Source organism: Mastacembelus armatus, chromosome 5 (genome assembly GCF_900324485.2).
Source record: "Mastacembelus armatus chromosome 5, fMasArm1.2, whole genome shotgun sequence".
Lineage (NCBI taxonomy): Eukaryota > Metazoa > Chordata > Actinopteri > Synbranchiformes > Mastacembelidae > Mastacembelus > Mastacembelus armatus.
The window spans coordinates 17382031-17404387 of NC_046637.1; the positions used below are offsets into that span (position 1 = coordinate 17382031).

General features: G+C 39.1%; 1 protein-coding gene across 4 annotated transcripts in view; it reads left to right on the forward strand.

The window, feature by feature from the left end:
* The window catches only part of ptpdc1a (protein tyrosine phosphatase domain containing 1a), a 34893-nt gene extending 12813 nt beyond the window's left edge, over positions 1–22080 (forward strand). Inside the window, exons 3-11 of one of the 4 annotated variants that reach the window (XR_003295725.1) lie at positions 7295–7466; positions 7843–7923; positions 8078–8196; positions 14208–14345; positions 14421–15520; positions 17288–17473; positions 18194–19667; positions 20773–20883; positions 20976–21001. Coding sequence is in view for 3 of the 4 variants with exons in the window: in XM_026307461.1 (XP_026163246.1) it covers positions 7295–7466; positions 7843–7923; positions 8078–8196; positions 14208–14345; positions 14421–15520; positions 17288–17473; positions 20773–20883; positions 20976–21089 (2021 nt within the window). In the remaining variant the exon portion in view is untranslated. Of the gene's footprint in view, positions 1–7294; positions 7467–7842; positions 7924–8077; positions 8197–14207; positions 14346–14420; positions 15521–17287; positions 17474–18193; positions 20125–20772; positions 20884–20975 lie in introns of those variants that run through there. The other 3 variants (XM_026307461.1, XM_026307464.1, XM_026307463.1) reach the window with 3 other exon arrangements.
* The last annotated feature ends 277 nt before the right edge of the window (positions 22081–22357 follow it).

Genomic DNA, 22357 nt, shown 5'->3' on the forward strand with positions numbered 1-22357 from the left:
GGACAAGGGTTAATTGTAAATAAACTCCCCCAAAATTAACTGACTCTATATAACACAACAGCAACTAATTGTCAGCAGGCAGGACTATATCATCCTTTCTCCTGCTTTCCATCCACACCTCATTTCTCAGTTTTTCTTCTGTCTCTCTCTCTCAATTTTTTCTGTTTTGTTACATTACACCCTAATACATTTTGAAGTTTGGCAGTTTGAGATATTGTATATACAAGTATAACAAGAGGACACAACGACATCTAGGACATATCAACATAGACCTGGAGGAAATGTTTGTACCCTTAAACAAAAAGGAACCTGCAATTTTCTATGCAATAACTGACAAAAGACAAAAGTAAAAATTATTAATTTATTACCTTACTTTAGATACAGATTGATCTCTTCAAAGTCACCTTTCTCACATATCCAACCAGATAGTTAGCCAAGGGATACTCATTGATCAGTTCACAGACTTCCACAAGAGCAAGTTCTCTTGTTGGAGATGTCAGCTCATAGGCTCCATAGTGCTCACTATACCATCCACACAGCAGTTTTAAAGCAAAAATCAACCTCTGATGCAAAATTAACATTTGTTGGATTTCACCAAACTCAGGCAAGCCATCTTCAGATCCATGGGCAATTACCATATGTGTCCTGTAGTTTATTCCCTTGCTCCAAACATTTTTGGCAAGGTATACTGTATTTCAAAGAGACTGGAATCTTTCTGCCTAAATGCTAGAGCTAGCTCCTCCTTCAAAAAAATCTAATGGAACAATAGATACATCTGAGACATCCAGTACTGGTTTATCAGTGTTTGGGGATGACAAGTGGTACCCAATCATAAACTGATGTTTTACAGCCAAAGAGAGAGGCACATTTTTAAAACAATTGGTGTGTTTAATGACCTTTTTAAAGAAACTGTGTTTTGCCTCAAACCTGATAGTCCGAAGTCCCATAAGAGGTCCAAAGAACCTAATTAGTTGTGGGTAATATTCTAAGTAGTGCTGTTTGGGCTTTAGTGTTTTCTCAGGAAACATCTCTTGATACCTTAGCCGGTGGTCTGAAATCTTGCTCTCGAGGTATGCTATAGACTCATCATTATGAACTGGGGTAACCACAAGCTCAACAATCTGTTTTAGGTCTAACAGGGCCTGCCATGCTGGATCATGCTGTGGTATCTTGGGCCCAATTAGAAATGGAAGCAACCTTAACAAGCTCCAGTTCTCATGGGCATTACCTCCTATGGTTCTTCTGCTTGAGATATTTTGTGGGAAAATATGAGGCTTATTTGTTTTATCTGTCCACTTGTATGGGAAATTTAGAATGGAAATGTTAATATCTTCCAAGGTAAATTACTTGTTTGATATTAGCAATGTGAGACAATGAGCTATTTCAACAGGCACAATGCCTTTAAAAAGATCATGGGCAATGTCAGGTGGGTAGCCACTGACAACATGAAAATGAGAAAGTGCTTGTCAAAGGACAAGCTCTTTTAACACCAAAAAGTTGCTGCCACTATCTAGGGCTGCCCTGACATGTGTCTCCTTTGTTCTTAGGCTAAAGATTCCTGATCTAACCTCACTTGATACAATGTCTGATCCTTTTGCAGTACAAAGACGACAACAATAGGTGCCTGTAAAATATCATGAGTCCATGAGCTCCTAAATTGTCAGCAGCAACAGTCTGAACATTGCCTTTCACTAATTTGCTCAGGTGTGGGACAAAAATTCGATCAACTTTCAAAGACCTGAGGTCATGTAGAAGTGGCTCTAAAATCTTGTCATAGCCATACAACTTAACATTGTCTGTTTTGCACAAAATGGCTAAATAAATGGAGGACAAAGAAGAATGAGAGCCCAGGGGGAGATTACAAAGCACCCAATACACAGTGCAAAGTTTATGAATTTTACGAGAAGTGCCTAGAGGGTTGCAGACCTCAAAATCATCAATATACAAACCAAACAGATAGCTTCAACTCTGGACTTGAGAAGAAACTATTTTGCTTATAATGCACACCATCCCTAAATGACTTGTACACAATTTGTTTAACTGCCTCGGCTTCTCTTTGTTTTGCGTGATGACTATCTTGTCCATAATATCTTTCCTATTCAACAAAACTTTAATGGATGCAAGAATAGGGACATACTGAAGGGTTTTGTTTTCTTTGGCATCCAAAATATACTCAACTGCTCAATAATGTTGAAGTTGACCTTATAATACTGCTTACGCTGATATGCAGAACTCAAAGGACCACCATATGTTATAGCTTTAATTATAGGATTCCCTGTGCACAGTGAAGTGGTTATTTCATCTATGACTGCTCTGTCAACCTGAATCTGGTGCCTCTGAAAAATATTAACTACAACACTGTCAGTGTGGGAACGTGAGAGAGAGCTATTTAAGTGGTGAAGCTCTAACAAAAAATCATTGATTGCTGTGCTTGGTACGTTGTTAAAATGTAAACTTTAACAATGCTGCTGCAAAAGTATGTTCAATTACTCTTGAAGAAACCTCTGTGGTATTAGTAGTAACGCTAGAACCTGGTTCATCAGAACATTCCTCATTTATGCTATCATTTGAAGAGGTTTCTGCAGATTCCAGGGAAAGAAAGTTGGATGATGTCACAACTTCTGGCTTAAAATCTAACAAATAAGAACTGTGTGTTCTGCTCTTGTGTGGTTTAAATGTTCCACGTTTGTTTGAAAGCTGAAATCTAAAAACAGCTTTATTATTACCGTAATATCTATGTTTCACTCTATAATGCTTTAATATTTGAGACCTACTTGGTAAAACTGAGGGGTAGCCTTACATTGCCATATTCACAGCAACATTGGTCACTTGCAGCACCATTCACTAAAAAACAGAAATTGAAATTGTTTCCACTACTGTTTATAACAACTACTTGTGGGTGTATTCTTACCACAAAAAGTTGAGCACACAGTTAAAGGGCTGACTCCCTGAAAAGCAGACTGTGAGTTTGATTGTTAATCTGCCGAAGCATAGAGCAATGGGAAAAAATTAAGAAAAAATATAATCAAGGTTAAAAGATGTTAATTTTAGCCGAGCAACATATGACACCACTGCTTTATTCAACATAAAAAATATAGAGTTTTATTCAACACAATAACACGGTGCATCATCAATATATTTATTGCAAATCTAATTTTGGTAGAGACACAGAATAACAGTTTTTTGACAGAAGATGCAAAAGGTTACTCACCACACAACTTGGGCCACAGCTGAGACACAGAGGATGTCTGACGCTATTCTGCAGCAGCAACAAGAGCAACAGCATTAAAACAAAACACAGCTACAATCCAACAGTGACTCACAAAACAAAAGTGACCGAAGGCTTTCTGTTCACCGAAAAAAGTAAGTGGGGATCTTTTAGCGGCTTCATACCATGCTCAAAGTGCACACGCTAACACTATCCACCAAAACGTTATGTACCACTGAGCAACAATATTCTTTTTAGTTAATGTGATTATTAACTACTGTACAAGCCCAATGAAGTGATCCTCTGGTTGTCAAATGACCGCAGCAACTGACTAGTATGCCTGTCTGACAAAACTAATCCTAAATGTGCGGTTCTCTGCTAACAAATGCTAATTTAGCAGATAACCTTGCTACATACGCACGTGGGCTAACCACCAAATTAACCGCTGTAAATATAATGCCAGTTTCATATCTGTGCCATTTAGAAAATAATGAGCATTTTCTTTCACTCTTACTGTATGCTTACCACAGCAAATACTTTAATTTGCGAGGATATGAACAACTCTTGCGTTGTAATCTTGATGGTGCCTGCTCTGACTTTTTCCACCGGGGAGGTGTGGCAGTTTAACTTGAAGCAGATATGAAAAAAGTCAAGAGCATATTCTCATGGCAGTTAACTAACCTACACTGAAGACTCCCAAGACGTATTAAATTATTATTAAAATTATTCCGCTCATCAATACTCACCAAGCTGGGTTGAGTTAAGTTGAGTAACAGATTGAGGCGGCAAATTCTTCTCGTCAAATGTATGGCGCAATTCGCAGGATATCGCGAGAAAATGACTTTTGACGCATGTACTTGATTGGCTCACTTTACTCCAAAATCAGAGACATGGATCTGTCAAACATGAACTAAACACGTTTATATACTTTTTGTCTATATGATTTAGATTCTACACAATACCATTACATTTTGCTTCAGAACATGAAACATTTGTGTGAAGTCCACAAAAGACCATTAGATAAATCTTACAGATGGCCAGTATGCTTTTTTTCAGTGTACACAATTACAAACCAAATGTGCACAATTACAAACAAAATGTACAATCCAAAATTTAATGTATGGACGTTCAAATTATACATATAGACGTGCATATAATACTGTAATTTTCATTGCACATACACTAATTTAAAAATTCTTAGCATACTGTGTAAAATAACATAGTGGTCACATCCAAAAACCTTCCTCATATTTCATGTTGACCTGTTAAAAAGGTCATTCTTTTACAAAAAAAATGTTTAATGTCATATTCTTGATTAAGGCCACTTGGTGTGAGGTCCTGTAGAGTGAAAATATGAAAACTCTCTTTTTTTAAACAGCAAAGTATTAACATCCCCTTCTCTTTGTTGGGGTATTGCTTTTTTTATGCCACCATATCTCAAGGAAGATACAGAATGGTTTAAATTTAGAGCTACCGGATTACGTTGATCTTTGTTCCGTATAGCATTTCAATGTTCTGCAATCCTGATTTTTAAAGCTCTTGATGTTTTTCCCACATATGCTAAAGCACAAGGACATTTTATTATATAAATTACAGTCTTTCTGGAGCATGTTATAAAACCTTTTATTACCATTTTCATTTTTTTTCCCTGTTATCAAGTGTTTGAATGTAATATGTATGTAAAATTACACTGAGTGCAATAACCACATTAATTATTACCTGTAGGAGGATCCAAAAAGGTTGTATTTTAACAGTCAGATTTAGAGAGTACATTTAGAGAGTGTTTATATGTAACTTTGGGAGATTCATTCATGGATCTGAACTCAAAATATGCCAGTGTTTCTTGATAATAATTTAAGGCTTTACTCAATGCTGAATATTTTAAGAAAACATAAAGGTCAATTACTATAGGTTGGTCTCTCTTTTTTCTGGAGCCAATCATCTTGTGTTAATTGTAATAAATCTGTCTCGAGCTGTTGTGATTCATTTATTGTTGTAACCCTGTGCTCTAAACCTATGTTCTAGTTTGTCTGCTTGTTTTTCATAGACTTTATTTTATTTATTTATTTTTTACAAAATCTTCTAATGTGACTGAATTCACTAATGGGAAGCCTTTTTTCAAATGAATTGGAAGAGTGGCCATGTAAAAATGCACACTTGTCAGTTTATTTGTACCAATCTGTTACCAAAGTGGTGTCATTTTGTTTAATAAGAATGTCTTAAAAAAACTTAGTTTTTCCGTATCATACGAGGCTGTAAATTTAAGATGACCATGGCATCCATTTATATAGTCATAGAATTGGAGCATATATTCAACAGGTCCACCAAAAATGACAAAAATATCATCCACGTAACATTTCCATAATTTTATTTGCCTCAAAAAAGAATTGTTTGGGGAGAAAATATACTCATTCTCAAACAAGGCAACATATATAGAGAGAACAGAAGTTAGGTGACTTTATAGTCCCCATAGCAATTCCTTTACATTGTCTCTGTAGGTTAGACATTTTCTCAAACATAAAATATTTTTTGTAAGTACAATATCAGCTAATTCTCTTATACATCATGTACTGGGAATAGTATCTGGAAGTCTTTCATCTAGAAAAAACACTAGTGCCTTGAATCCCCCTTGGTGGTCCACATTAGTGAAAAGGTATGTCCATAGTGACAAAATATGTATTGTCCTTTAAATACATAGATTTTTTTTCTTCCCCAGCTCTGTGGGTATCAACAGTCCTGTCTCTGAACTCTGCAGGCAGTTCCTTTGACGTCATGGCTTGGTTTTTGCTCCGATATGCATTTCCAACTGTGAGGCCTTCTATAGAAAGGTGTGTGCCTTTCCAAATAATGTCCAATCAATTTAATTTACCGCAGGGTGGACTCCAATCAAGGTGCAGACACATCTCAGCAAAGATCAAGAGAAATGGGAGGCGCCTGAGATAATTTTCCACTGTTTTTGCAATGGGTCTGAACACTTACATAAGTGTGATATTTCAGCTTGTTTCTTTTTAATAAATTTACAGACATTTCTAAAATTCTGTTTTCACTTTCACTGAGTGTAGATTGAAGAGAAACAAAAGATTTTGAACAATTGTAGTATCAGGCTGCAACATAACTGGAAAAAGTGAAGGGGGTCTGAATACTTTCACTGTATAAAAATTTTATCAAAATAAAATAAGTTGTATGTCTTCCAGATATATCAAACAGTCTAGTAAATCCACTTATGTGGGGGTTTCTACTTTTCCTTGTTTAATTATTTTTAGTAACTGAATGTCACAAAACAGGTAAAGTTTCACTTTAGATTGTTAAGATTTATTAAGGTGATAAAACATTGAAATGGCTATTATGATAGTGATAAATAAATGTAGACCTCAAATCTCAGAATTACCAAAAGATGTTTTATATTAACCATTTTCACTGTACTGTGACTTCAGTCATATGTCAAATTGTTGATCTAGTTGATGCTGTGAGTTCAGTACTGTATACCACCTCATGTACTCTAGCTTTTAAGAGAGCAAGTGCGACATTTTCCTGTTTTGGCTACAAGCCACCTGCTTCAGATCCATGTGAACATGTGAAGACTTTCACCCCCCGTACACTGTCCACTGACGACTGTGGAGATGGTTGTCATGGTGACACTTCAAATGCTGCTGATGAAGGTTGTATTTGCCTGGCTTTACCAATAGGTGATTGTTGTGTGCTGATTCACCATGGGCACAGAGCTGCTGAGCCTGAGGCCTTTATTATTATGGAGCTACATGCAGCTTAGGCAGCAGTGAGGACAGCGTTCCTTAGCCAGGGACATGATGGCCAACCTGAGGAGGCACGACCGTAGGCACTCTGCCTCCGACATCCTGCTGAAGGTCCAGCAGCACAGACGCAGCTCTGCTTTGACGATCCTCACCTCTTCCTCCCACAGAGTCATGGTGGCCATCACTGTGAACCAGCCTCAGCTTCCCACTGAATGCAAGACCAGGAGATGTAACCACACTGAAGAAATAAGTGTTTGATTAAGGGGTTGATGATAAATGTGAACCTAGCACTGATGAGTATTGTGAAATCTTTCTATGTTTTGTTTTTTCCCAGCCAATGCGAGAATCCCCACAGCGAAGTACACCAAGATGGGGGAGACCCTGAGACATGTCATCCCTGGTCACATGCAGTGCTCCATGGCCTGTGGAGGGAAAGCCTGTAAATATGAAAATCCCTCTCGTTGGAGTGATGAAGAGCAGGCAATCAAAGGACTCTACTCATCGTGGTATGTTGGGCAGTCTACTACCTTTGCAACCCTCACTGTCTATGCAGCTTTCCGTCCTGCATTGTGCTTGGTGAGCACAGCTGAGTCCACATCGGTATTTACATGAACAGTGAATATATTTTTCCTGGTTTTTGCTTTCCCTTATGATCATCTTATATTTTTAAAAATTGAATGGTTTACATCTTTGTTTCAGTGCATCAATTTGGGTCAGGGGTGTTTGGATGTCTCTTTTGGTAATTAGGCTTTTGAAACTTGTTCTTTTTCTTATGATAGTCAGTAGATATTGCCTTCCATTTCTAACCACCAACCAAGGCAAACATTAATTTTTTAAAATTATTTTATAGTTCAACTAACATGTAATGTTTTGCATTTGCAGGATTACTGACAACTTGCTAGCTATGGCAAGGCCTTCCACTGAAATCATAGAGAAATATAATGTTATTGAACAGTTTCAAAGGTAAAGTAGACTCCTTCTTTCACACGTTGTATTAATTTATAACTTTTGCTAGAATAATTTATGTTATTTTTGTGGTAATTTATACACTGCAGCTATTAATCATTAGTAATATTTACTGTTCTGTACACTAACTTAGACTATTTGTTGTGTTCAGGTGTGGTTTAAAGACAGTCATAAACCTGCAGCGGCCTGGAGAACACGCCAGCTGTGGGTTCCCACTGGAGCAGCAGAGTGGTTTCACTTATCGACCTGAAACTTTCATGGAGGCAGACAGTAAGTCTCTATATTAATGCAATCTCTGAAACAGGACATCAACATATATGCATGTAGTATGCCAACGGGTTAAAAAATTTAATCCTGCTTCATACAGCATGTCATCAGTGACATCAGTAAATTTAAATGATGGAGACTTGGAGTCCTTATGTGTGTGATTTGATATACATAAACATGGGGCCATGTTGACATTAATTTGTATTTTACAGAAAGTTTGTGTATTTGTTTTTGATGACTAAAAAGGAACAAATACACAAATTCAGTTTTGTGCTGGCAGCCTGTTACACCGGCTATACTCCAGACTAATGTTATTTTAACTTTTTTTTTAAATCACTAAATGGGAGGAATTGCACTAGACGCACCTAACACCTACCATCTACCAGCATTGCCAAGTGAGATGGGTTCTTTAAACTCAATTTTCCTGCTTCAGAACACAATTCATATGGTTCAGGTACTTAAGCAGTTTTACATTATGAAAGATCTGACCTGTATCAAAAAACCTGTTCACACTTGTCTTTTCAAGTGTTTCATATACTGATAAAAAGTTTTTTGGATTTAACACACTGATAATCAGTATCGGCCCCACTCCAGTCCAGAGGTTGATGTTAATACATTGGATAACTGCCAAAAGCATCAGAAGAATAATAACTTCTGCATTTAGCAGCATACTTATATCAATTAACAGTTAACAGTAACAGGTAGCTGGCGAACATCTATTTATTAACTAACACAAACACCCTCTAATCATTCAATGATTGAACTGATAAGAGCAGATAGACTAATGGCCAAACTACATTTAGGATTTATATGTAAATACAGTAAGTAATGGAACCCTGGTCTCTATTTGGTTAAGTGTAGTGCTGTTTCCATATTTTCTACATGGTGTATTACTGCATTACTATACTAGAAATTAGTCTCTCTGAGCACATCTGTATCTTAGCGTTCTATACGAGACTGAGTAGCAAGTATTAGACAAAAGATTAAGGTCAATTTACCATTTTCCTCAGTACCAGCAATGTTGTGTTTTGCCTACATCCGGAACATAATGTGGTTCCTAGTAACCAAGTAATTACTGAGGGATTCCAGGTATTATGTCTTTGGAGGGTTGTACTCTTGATTCCGCCTCCTAACAAGCTCTCCTGAGATCTCATCTCAAGTCATCTCGTGAGAGCATCAGCTTTGGTTTCAGCTATGCCATCTTTTATTTGATAGTCTGTAAATTCTGACGTGTTATCTTAGTGTAGGTCTTTATTGTTTGCAGTTATTCACTCTCCAGGTCTCTAGAACCTCTTTCAGACATGTACTTCTTTATAAGCACCAGTCATCTTTACATAAAAATCATGTCAGTTTTACCAGGTTGGACTTGTCTTTCTTCTGTCACTTTCAAAACCTAAATGAATCTAAATTGAATTGTACAATTACAATTAACATAGAGGCTGCAGTAGCACAATGTAAAATATGCAGTGTGGATCTTCTAAATGCACTGTTTTTATCAATAATGCTAAATATTTATTATCTCAATTATCTTAATTATGTGCAAAGAAAATAAAATCACAAAGCAGGAACCACTGTAAAAGAGCCTGTTTTAAAGTAGTCCTATTATGCTAGATCGACTTTTTGGCCATTGTGGTACATTTATATGGCTGTCTGGTGTATGTAGTCTGGCTGCTGTATGTGTAAGTATGTCTTACTTACACACCAAGTAATATAGAGGTGCGCCTCCTTTTTTTTTTTCTTTTTCCTGTTTAGTGAAAAGCAATGGCCAAAAGGTAGACAGTTCCTTCTCTCATATACGTATACAAGAGTACTGTTTACATATTCCCACCTCTGGCTCTGCCCAAACACCTCTCACAAAAAACTTGATGCGCACTCACTTTGATCAGGCACCAAGAGGAAAAACACATCACGGAGACAAACTATGCACAGAAGCTGCTCTGGTGTTTACTGTCTGTTTTCACTAACATCAGCACAAGACACTGGAGTACTTTCATTTAAAATGGACAGATGGCAGCAAATCTCCCAAAGCCTTGTTTGTGTGTGGAAATCACTTTACCTCTGACTGCTTTGAAATTCAATTCAATTCAATTTTATTTATATAGCGCCAATTCACAATACAAATCATCTCAAGGCACTTTACACAAACAAAAACAAAGAACCCAACAAATCCCTTATGAGCAAGCACTTGGCGACAGTGGAGAGGAAAAACTCCCTTTAACGGAAGAAAAAACCTCCAGCAGAACCAGGCTCAGTTTGGGTGGCCATCTGCCTTGACCAGTTGGGCTGAGTGGATAGAGGAGAGAGAAAAGAACAGCGGCAATAAACAACAAACCGACATTGCAGGTTGATGGGGCCAGTATCTGCATATCAGCGATATACAGCTCCAGGACCGGGGACACCTGCAGAAGGTACAGGGATTGGACAGAGAGATAGGGAGAGAGCACAACTAGGGGAGAGAGAGAGTGGAATCCTCTTTTTGAGGGGTGGCTCATACGCTTCTTCTCTCATCACTGTCTTCTAGTATCCTGTCAGTGTCATCAGGTTCTAAGTAGTTCAGAAGCTCATTTGCCAGATGCAGTTTGAAGTCTAGGAACTGCTCAGTGTTTTTTGCTGATCAGTTAAGCACAACGCTGTCACTTGTACTGGATCCAGGAATTTGTAATGGCAACATCAAAGAAATGAGCAATCACACGCATAGTCCATTTCTTGGTTCTGCTTGCAATGCGATAGAAGCTCAGCATGCAATCACAGAGGTCTACACCCCCCATGTTATCATTGTACTCCCTGATGACTGCAGGTCTTTGCACCTGGACCTGGATTTTGTCTTTGTTTGACCATCTGGTGCAGACGTCTTCCGGATCTTTTCCATGTGCAGTAGAAGCCATCAGCACTGGTTTGTTGTCATACCATTTTGTGATTGCTAACTCAGGGCTTCTCCTGACTATCGTCACTGACGCTCCCCTACCTTCTCTTTTTAGTTGTTTGTCATCAGGCAACCGACACATCTTTGGGATGCGATTTTTCATTATGGTTCCAGTTGCTGGAAGGCCCTTGGCCAGCAATTCATCCATGAGGTTAATTGATGTGAAGTAGCGATCAAAGTACAGGTGACTTCCAGTGGGAACAGTTTCAACCATGCGTAGGACTGCTGCTGCCCCAATTTCTATTTTTTGACCAGCAAATGTATCCTTCCCTTGATAAACTTCAAAGTCCAACATCAGACCATCTGGAGAAGCAAGTACAAATACCTTTAAGCCAGTAGGGTATGGCTTGCCAGGCACAAATTGCCTGATGGGACACCAGCCCGTAAAAGGGATCATTTGTTCATCAATGCAGACTTTTACTGGTTTTGGGAGGCTAAGGCAGCCTTGCCTTACTCTGTCCAGAAGTGATCTGACTCTCCAAAGAATGTCTTTCTTCTTTGTTTGTTCTGTTACATCCAGGTCATTTACAATCTTTAGTGAGTTCCTCAACTTAAAGAACCTGTTTCGTGTCATTTTCTGGCATATTATTGGCACTTTGGTTTTGCTGGCCCAGAACATTTTGATTCTGGGAAAGCCAAGGCAGGCCATGTGGATTGATATTCCAAAGAAGATCCTCATTTCTTCAGCGGTGGTGTTTAGGGACACACCCCTCACCTGTATCTCTCTCTGGTTTGTGAATGCTGCCAAGTCTTCAAAAACTTTGTCAATGTACTGTGAAAAGTAATCAATAGGACTCCAGTTTCTACGAATGGTGGGGTCGTCTTGATAGTCAGGAGGCCTGGGTAGAACAGGTTTGAATCTATAATGGGTGAAAAAACAAAACAATGAGGTAATGAACACAGTAACTAATCTACAGCATCTGTCTATCCATCTATTGATCTATCATACATGCTGGTCTTGGCCCACAGAGGACGACGGTTTTCCTGTTCATCTGTGTCTGTCGTCTCATCTGATGAGCCTCCTGCCTCATCTGAGCTTTCTCTCTCTTCTTGAACAGGATCAAACTCATTCTCAGCACTTTTCTCATCTGACAATTCCAGGTCTGACTCTCCTTCCACCATTCGGTATAAAATTCTCTCTGCCTCAGTTCATTGGAAAGGCCAGGATGTCCTCTATTTAACAAACCAGGACTTAGTGAGGAAGCTCAAAAGACACAAGATGTATAGCTCAAAAACCAATGTCAGCTACAGAGGACATAAATGAATAGGCTGGGTCTCCGGAGGATATCTAAGCAATTTTTAAAATGTAATTTATGAATTTTTAAAACATCTGAATCGTTTCCAAAATACTGGTAATAACAGCCTATCAGACTTATTGATTTTATCCTGTTAGACACGGGGAGTCATAGTCAGCCTGGCACATTCTGAATGCCTTCTGTAACACATTCAAACACATTTACCAGCCCCAGGTGCTAACCATGACGATAGGTTTGGAAGCTGTTCAGCTGTCTTGTGACCTTGGTTAGTTAGGAAAACATAAGTTTTGATGACAGAATTGCCCAGACAATAACATTTGTAACTAATAGCCAAACATACCTGTGGTCTATCTCTGCAGCAATAGTTCAGCATTATCTACCTTGGCACATAGGAAGAAAGACGTATGCTATGATACGGTGTAAACCATATTTATATGCTTTGACTTTAATATAAGCATATAAAATGTAATATTGACAATGAAAGAGCACAGTATCAAGTATTCCTCACGTTATACACTTTGAAATGCATTATGAAAAGTATAAAGAATTATGTTTTTAACCAAATAACAGGCACGACATTTTCCCTAACTACTGTTGCACATATTGTACTATTGACTATTAGCAGTGTAGCTAATGTAGCTGCTTACATAGTTGTCCTCCAGCCGCTATTACGTGACCTTTTTTATTCATGAAAAAGAAAGGCAAACTAGCAGCTACTTTCTAAGAATGCCCCAATTCAATTATGAAATAGTATCAAACACAGTAAATCAAAAATGTTAACTAACCATTCCGACATGCTTTGTTGCATTTGGGACTTCAAATTTCCCTCACCATGGAAACTGGAAGGAGGTTGAACCTGCATAGCAGGCACTTCCTCAAAGAGGTGAAGGAGCCACAAGCTCATTCTTTTAAAGCGACAAGCTCTCAAAACCGGTCGTTTTCAAGTGCTGTATTCACAACAAATTTTCAGACCTCCTGGAAACTGATGTAAAAGGTATTTCATTGACAATTTACAGACGCATTTTGTGGACCTTGGGACCTACTTTTTTATTCCCAAAAAAGGGACATATTATCTCACCTTTAATGTGTTGACAAGATTATCTTTCTTATAATGGATCATCTACAACCAAATTTTAGTGATCATAATCTGTTTCCACATTTTGGGTGGAGTGGCGTGGCAGTTTTGAGCCAAACCTATTAACAGGAATTAGACAAACAATCTTAATCCCAGAGCAATCTCCTACCTCTTTTCCTCTTATACACTTGTTACTCTTGTTGCTTGGTTTCCTTTCTGTGAAAGCCTTCACTCTTCCTATTTCTCTAAAAAAAAAAAGCCCAGGTGCATCTTGAGTCTATCTTCACACAGTTGGGTAATTCATTATTCAATCAGTTTTCATTAGTTACTCAGAGGAGGAGGCATAAAATAACTTTGCTGATTGTAGAACCTGATGACCTCCCATAGTGCTTCATAGTGTGAGAAACAAACTGCTCCTGTCTTATATATTATCAATGTGACAAACACAGAAGACACGTAATTAGTCTACACAAAGTGAATATAATATATGGTGAAATATACAAAACACTGACTGAATTACTTTAGCTATGAAATATTAAATGAATTGGCAAGAAATAAGGATGCGTACAATTCAAGATCTATCTGTTTCTACTGCATCCAGCTTTGATTCTTCTTTTTTTTTTTAATTGACAGAGTACCTGTTAAACATCAAATACACCTATTTTATATTTGAATGACAAAGAAGATACTTTAATAGATATATAAGGCCCATAAGGTTGTGTGTGAAATGGATTCAGTTTTCTGGCTTTGTGTATTTCAGTCTATTACTACAACTTTGGCTGGAAAGACTACGGTGTGGCATCTCTAACTACAATCCTTGACATGGTAAAAGTCATGTCGTTTGCTGTCCAAGAGGGGAAAATGGCTATCCACTGTCATGCTGGTCTTGGAAGAACAGGTTTGCACCACAAACACACAACAATTTAGACTTGCTTATAAGTTAGGTTTTATTATATGTTTGTTCTTCATGTAGGCGTGTTGTTGGCTTGTTACTTGGTGTTCACATCCCGGATGAGTGCTGACCAAGCCATCCTGTTTGTACGAGCCAAGAGACCCAACTCCATCCAGACCAGAGGCCAGCTGCTGTGTGTGAGGGAGTTTGCCCAGTTCCTGGTTCCTCTCCGAAGTGTCTTCTCCTGTGCAGAACCCAAAACAAGTGCTGTCACATTATCACAGTACCTCACCCGGCAGCGCCACCTCCTGCATGGCTATGAGGCTCGGCAGATGAAGAACGTGCCAAAAATCATCCAGCTGGTGTGCAGGCTTCTACTCAACATTGCAGCCAATAAACAGGTGGAAATCGAGGAGGATTGGCTGGAGATCCCTGACCTCACAGCCGAGGTTGAGAAGACCGTGTCCCAGCAGGCTCTTCAGCAACTGGGGAAGGAGATGAGAGGGAAGGGTATTCCTATTCTTCCTTGTTCATCTCATCCTCTCAGCCAGCCACCTCTGCACTCCAGGCCTCATTGTGATCAGCCTCTCACCAGTGATCATGAGCTTGAACCTCTGTGGAGGCAGCAGAATGTAGAAAGCTTTCTGAACTTTTCTCTGTTGAACAACAGGAACCTCAGCTACAGCGATTCTTTCCTTCACAAACTTCGACCACGACAGGAGCTTTTAGGAAATCTGAAGAGCAACAACCCAATCAACTGCCTGATTAAACATTCTTTGTCTTTCAGCAGCCTTACAGCCTGTACACCCCACAGATTCTGTGACTTCTCTCCTCAGGACATCAGCAACATTCAGGACACAATCAGAGAAGCAAAGCAAAACATTGGTTCTCCCTTTTTAAAAAAACAGCTAAATAAGGGGCATCAGAGTTTGTCTTTAGATCTTTTGGAGCAGGGAGAAAAATCCCATTGTAGTACCACACTGTCAGCCTTATCATCAAAGAGCAAACTGATGAGCAGTGAAGAGCAACCAGATGTGGATGTGTCATTGGGTGGAGCAGAGAGAGATGTCATCATCCTCCAGTCTGAGCTCACTCCAGAGAGCAGACGCCTGCTGGTGGCCAAAGCTCTGGCCATGGTCCTCACAGACAAAGATCTCAGCTTCAAGGTCTCAGAGTGGCAGGTAAGCAAATATACCATATTTTCCAGACTACAAATCAAGACTTTTTTATTTCTCTGGCTTGTCCTGCAAAGTGACTCATATATGTCATTCTGTTAAATAGTCACTACCGTTAGATGGGACCCTAGACTCAACTGAATATAATACTGTACTGCCGAACAAGTAAAAACATTTATATTCACGCTAAACTGTAACTCCTAGTGTAACACAAGTGAAAATTCTGCCCAAAACAAAGAGCTATACTGCAGACTTCAAAGTGCAGATAATACAGTATGCAGCTGGCACAAAGTTTGGAGTGTGGGGATTCTGGCAACCCAAGAGAGGGGGAGGACACACCACTTGACATTCTCCATGAAGTTGGCGGAGTTAACTAACATTACTTGATACAGATAAATGTATTTCATAATGCACTTCTGCTTGTTTTTATGCCTAGCCTACGATCGTCAGAGGCTAATTTAGACTATAATTGGTATAATTAGAAATGCATCTTATACACTAAATCGACTTATGTTTTTTTCTGTTTTTGCTAAAAGTGACTATTACTCTAGTGTGACTTATGGTATGAAAAATATGGTACCATGTAGTAACACGGTGCATTAGAAAATATATAAAGTACTCTCTGGTTATTGTAGAAACTATTGTGCATTAATGTTCTATCTGTACCCTTACAATATGACCACTTTATTGGTCATATATTAAGTGATGCATTGCCTATCCATCTATTTATCATCAACTTGGTACATTCAGAGGACTGGCAGCCACTGCATTTCATCACACATGCTGTGCTATCTAGTCAGAGTTTATGGGGTGTGTAGTCAGGGGATCTGCAGGTCTTGTAAAGTTTTCAAACTAATTTAATTTTTGTTGAAAAACAAAAAGACATTGGAAGGTAATATGAAGACATCAATCATTTGGCTTGCCTGGCATAGATATCAGTATTAGGCTAAGGCAGACATCATTAATTGACAGGTTTGGCCTGCATTCTATGTGGTATTAAAAATGCCTCTACAATTCTTACATTGAAATTTAGTGAACATGGCAGAAAACGTTCACAGTCGTGGCGTTTTGTTTTAGTTCAGCTCAGGCAGTACACACTGACAGAGTGGACACAGGCTTGTAAAGACCAGTTTCCTTTCTTTTCTCACACATGAGCACTTGAACTGACTGGAGGTTGTGTTTGTCTTTTGTCCATAATGCTATTTTGATTTATTACTGCCGAAGGAATGTTGCAATTGATCAGTCGGCCACCTGCACCAGTGCAACAGTGTAATTGTCTTATTCTATTTGCCTCATGCATGAAATATGCACCCTTCATGATGTGGTGCTACTCCTTTTGAGACTTAATAAACCTAATTTTGTATTTCATAAAAATGTGAAGATTGGTTCTGACATTAGTACAGTGGCTCTTTTTTCAGGCAAGCAGGGTTCCCCCACTAAAAAACAATGTGGGGAAACTGGACTTCTGTACTTGGGGTATTAGAGGAACTTGATTTTCCCCCAGTTCACCTATAAAGAGCTAATTATGTGGTCACTTATATTTGTGACTTCTAAGCAATTATTTACGTGAGTCTCAAACAATGGTGGGAAAGCACCACCCTCCTTCATTGATCAGAGAGCCTATAATCCCCAACCTCTGAAGAGTACAGAGAATCATGGTTGCAGCACATTCTGATTCCTTTCTTATTACTAATTTAAGGATGTTCGTTTTTACTTAATGTCACTTCATTTCAGTCAGGCTGTTGTCAGAGTGTTGTTTATTGTAATGTGCAGACAGAGCTGAATTCCCGAGAGGCGGCATGGGAGAGGCTGTGTATGGAGAGAGACCCTCTAGTTCTGTCCTGTCTGATGTGGTCATGGCTGGAGCAGCTCAGAGATCCAGTCATCAGCAGAGAGGATATAAATGTTCTCAGTGAGGAGAACACCAACCCACAGAACATCCTGAACTCACTGGAAAAGGTAGCAGAGTTGAACATCTTCCACAACATTACTTTCAGAAGCAAAGAATGATAACACACACTTGACAAACTGTTTAAACAGTTTTTTCCAGCTAGCTATTTACAGTCGTGAAAAATAAAGTACGCCCTCTTTGGGTTCTATGGTTTTTACACATCAGACTTAGACTTAGATTTACACTAAACTTTTTTGATCCACAAGGGAAATTGCTTGGTCACAGTAGCTCAGTTGCACACAAAACACTCTTGACAAAAAATGATAGCAAAATAAGATAAAAACTAACATAGATAAAAATAAAATAAGATAAATAGAAATATAATACAATATTATATGCTTGAGATGATTTGTATTGTGATTTGGCGCTATACAAATAAAATTTAATTGAATTGAGATATAAGATTTGCATACATATAAATTTACAAGGAAAATGGAAGTATATATACACTGTATATATAACATTAACAGACGGGATAATAAACATGAATAAAATGGAATTATCTGATGCAAAAGGGTGAATTGTTGTACAGATGGATTGAAAACGGCATAAATGAAGTCCTATACCGTTCAATGTGGCAGCAGAGCTGGATGAGTCTGTTGGAGAATCAGCTCCGCTGCCCCTCCACAGTCTGGTGAAGTGGGTGTGAAGGATTGTCCATGATGGAGAGCAGTTTGTCCAGTGTTCTCCTGTGCCTCATTGGATCAAACATCTTCATTTCATTGCAGATAAAATGTCCAGCCTTCCAGATCAGTTTGTTAATCCGGCTGATGTCTCTATTACTGCAACTGCTCTCCCAACAGAACACAGCAAAGTACAGGGCACTTGCAACCACAGACTGGTAGAAAATCTCCAGCACCTCCTGCACACATTAAAGGACCCGAGCTTCCTCAGGAAGTCTATTCATGCCTTCTTGTACATAGCATTGCTGTTGTCCTTTCAGTCCAGCCTGCTGTTCAAGTGGACTCCCGGGTACTTGTGGCGGTTCACTACTTCCACCTCCTTGCCCTGGATGATGATGGGTTACACTGGTGCCCTCTTCCTGAAGTCTATGACGAGCTCCTTCGTCTTGTCCACGTTCGGGAGCAGGTACTTAGCCTGGGAGCATTCCACAAAGTCTCTGATCAGTGTCCTGTACTCCAACTCTGGTCCATCTTTAATACACCGAACCACTGCAGAGTCATCAGAGAACTTCAGCAGGTGGCAGGATCCAAAGTTGTACTGGAAATCTGAGTGAACAGAAATGGAGACAGGACAGTCCCCTGTGGCACCCCCACATTACTGACCACAGTATCAGACATTGAGCCCCCCAGTCGCACAAAATGGGGCTTGTCTGACAGATAGTCAGTAATCAAGGAGAGTGGAGGAGCTGACACTCATCCTGAGCAGCTTCTCACTCATCAGAAAGGGTTGAATGGTGTTAAAGGCACTGGAGAAATCAAAGAACATGATCCCCACAGTGCCCTTACCACCATCCAGGTGAGAGTGAGCACACTGCAGCAGGTAGATGACGGTGTCGTCCATGCCAACATGAGGCTGATGTGCAAATTGAAGAGGGTCCAGGGCAGGGGCTACCAAGGGTCTGAGTTGAGCCAGGATGAATCTCTCCAGGACATTCATGACATGAAGTATGTAATAAAAAATGATCTGATCCTAATCAGGTCTTAAAGCTAGGTAAATAGAACCTCAGATGACCAACACATTTCACCCTGTTATTATTTATTTAATAAAAACTAAGCAAAAATGCAGAAACAGTATATGAAAAATAAAGTACATCCATCCATTGCTTCCATAAGGAAGAAGGTAATTAGCAGCAAGCTGCTGCTGATGCTGATGAAACATTTGATCAATTGATCATCAGAAAGTGTGAGCACCTTTATAAAAGCAGAACATTTGGCAGTTTGCTGGTCTGGAGCCTTCAGATATGTGTTAACACAATGCGAAGGAGGAAAGACTTTAGCAATAATCTTAGAGAATCAATTGTTGCTGCCCATCAATCTGGGAAGGGTTATCAGTCCATTTTCAAAACATTTGATCTGTCATTCCACTGTGAGAAAGACTGTTCACAAATGGAAGACATTCCAGACAATCATCAATCTTCCCAGGAGCAAACGTCTCAACAATTTCACCTCAAGGTCAGAGTAATGTTCAGAGAAGCTGCAACAAACCCAAAAGTGGACTCAACAGACCTCAGTTAGCATGGTAAATGTCAAGGTTCATGACAATAGAATTAGAAAAAGACTGCACCAGTATGGCTTTTTTCAAAGGGTTGCCAGGAGAAAACCTCTCTGAAAAGAACAAGGCAGCATGGCTTAGGTTTGAAAAGTTGCATCTTAACAAACAAAAAGCCTCTGGAAAAATGTCCTTTGGACAGACAAGTGACACAGTGGAGATGTTTGGCCATAATGCATACAGTTTGATGAAAACCAGACAGAGCTCATCAACACAACCACTCACACGAACCATCAAAAAACACAGAACTAAAGCAGGGAATACTGATACTCAGAATGGAGTAACACAACTAGGGGTGCAACTACAACTATTTTAATAATTAATGAATCCATCAGGGCAGCATGGTCACTGGAGTGGTCAGCACTGTTGCCTCACAGCCAGAAGATCCATGGGTTCGCAACCCGGCCTTTCTGTGTGGAGTTTGCATGTTCTCCGGGTACTCTGGTTTCCTCCCACAGTCCAAAAACATGCATGTTAGGTTGATTGGTGACTCTAAATTGCCTATAGGTGTGAGTGTGTGGTTGTTTGTCTTTGTGTGTCTATATGTGGCCCTGCAATGGACTGGCGACCTGTCCAGGGTGTACCCCTGCCTTCCACCTGAAAAGAGAGCTGGGATAGGCTCCAGCAGATCCCCGTGATCCTGGTTAAGGAATAACCCGGGTATATGAAATGGATGAATACATCTGTTATGCTTTTGATGAGTCAATCGAAAACGTAACTTTCACTTTTCTCCACTCCAATTTTTGTCTCTGTGGCTGCTCATTGTGTCACCATGTGCCATGACAAACAGCTACATCACTAGATCCAACTAATCAATTAATACATTCATTGCCAACTATTTTAATAATCAAATTTTATTGATTCTATTAATTGATTCATGCAACCCTACACCCAACAACCTGATTATGGCACAAATTTTAATTTTAGTTGTTTTTCCTAAATCTTGTATGTGTTATGCTATGAATATCCTAGCTCCTCAAAATTGCTTTATGGTCACATTTTGTCCTTAGCAGTTGGTCCTTACCAGTGAAAAAGTTGTGATGTAATTGTATGCCCTGGTCCTTACCATCAACAGGGTCACAGGCTGACTTTGCTGTGTATCCTCGACTGTGCTGCTCATCTTCTCCCAGTGCCTGAAGAAGTGGAGACTAGCTTTCTCAACCAAACAATAAAAGTGTTTACTAAGGTGACTATTAACATAAGGTTTGTTTTAACTATATAGTTTCACACTGGGTGTTTCGTTTACATTAATGTTTTGTTTTTTTTTTCTTCCCCCAGATCGACTCTGCATCAGAGAACAGTGAGTCTTTGTACATGACACTGAAAGCAATCCTGACGCCCATTCTTCATGAGCTGCGTGACAAATCTGTGGAGGAGAATGAAGTCTCCTGATCCAGTCTTGACATGATCAGCTTGACAAAAGGAATTACAAAAGGGGTTACATTCAAATTTTAGGGGCATTATTGTATTTTTAACCAAGTTCCTTGCACCAGACACTGCTGTGATCTGCCAATCTTTAGTCAAAATTCTTTAAGACATCTGTAGTATGAAGGTTTAGCATTTTGTCCTTTTTTATAAGCTCTTACTAGACTAAACACTGCCATGTCTGTGTTAATGTGCCACTGCGCTCAGTTTTAAACCATTTGTTCTATCTGTTTTGTAAGATTTGTTAAGAAATAGATGTTGCTTTTATTGTATAATGAGGAAACGACTGAGGAACCTCTCATGAAGTTAATGTAATGTTATTTAAACATGTAACTCAGCACTCAAAGCTATTGGTGTGGGGGTCTTATTTAAACCAAAAGATGTTTTACACTGTGCAGATGCTACAATGTGTCTTATTTATTAAGATCTTACCTATTACCCGATGACAAGATGCAAATTAGCTTTGTTCCTGTAGAATGTAAGCTGTTTTCTTAGTTAAATGCAAACTGTGGCTGTTGATATGGCAATGCAAACTCAAAAGACCACACTGCATTTGCTTTACCAATCAATTTAATGTCCTTAATACTGTGGGTACCTAAAACCTCTCACTGTACTCTTTTGTGCTACATGCATTTGTTAAACATCAATCTGCCTCCTCTGTTGCATTTAGCAAAATGCTGTCTGCCTCAAATGCAGTGGCTTATGTGTGTAACATTGCCTTGCCTATGTGTGTTTGTGTGTGTGCATGTGTGTAGCTGTTGAGAGAAGTCAGTGGTTGCCTCTCATTTTATGTCTCATGTATAGGCACAGTTTAATGTGTATCTACTCACACATGTTGAATGTGGAACACTAATAATAATAATATGAAAGATATGATACTGTGGGGAATTTTCAATAAGCACTATTTTTTCATTGTTTAAACAAGCTACTTCTCAGAATTAAACACAATGCACTGCAAGCTGTGGGCACTCAGTCTTTCCTGATATCTCACATCTGTACATATAGATGTATACTCTATATATGGTGTGTTTCTTATTGTTATTAATAAGGTAGGTCACAAGCAACATGAGGGCATAAAAATGATACATCCCTGTTTGTTCATCAGTAAGGGCAAAAGTCCAATCACTCTCTGATGCACACAGTTCAAAGTGTCTGATTCATCATGATAATCATTTTATTGTTTTCTTTATGTTGATGCTCACATCCAAATCCAGGGAGTGGGATAAAAGCATCTG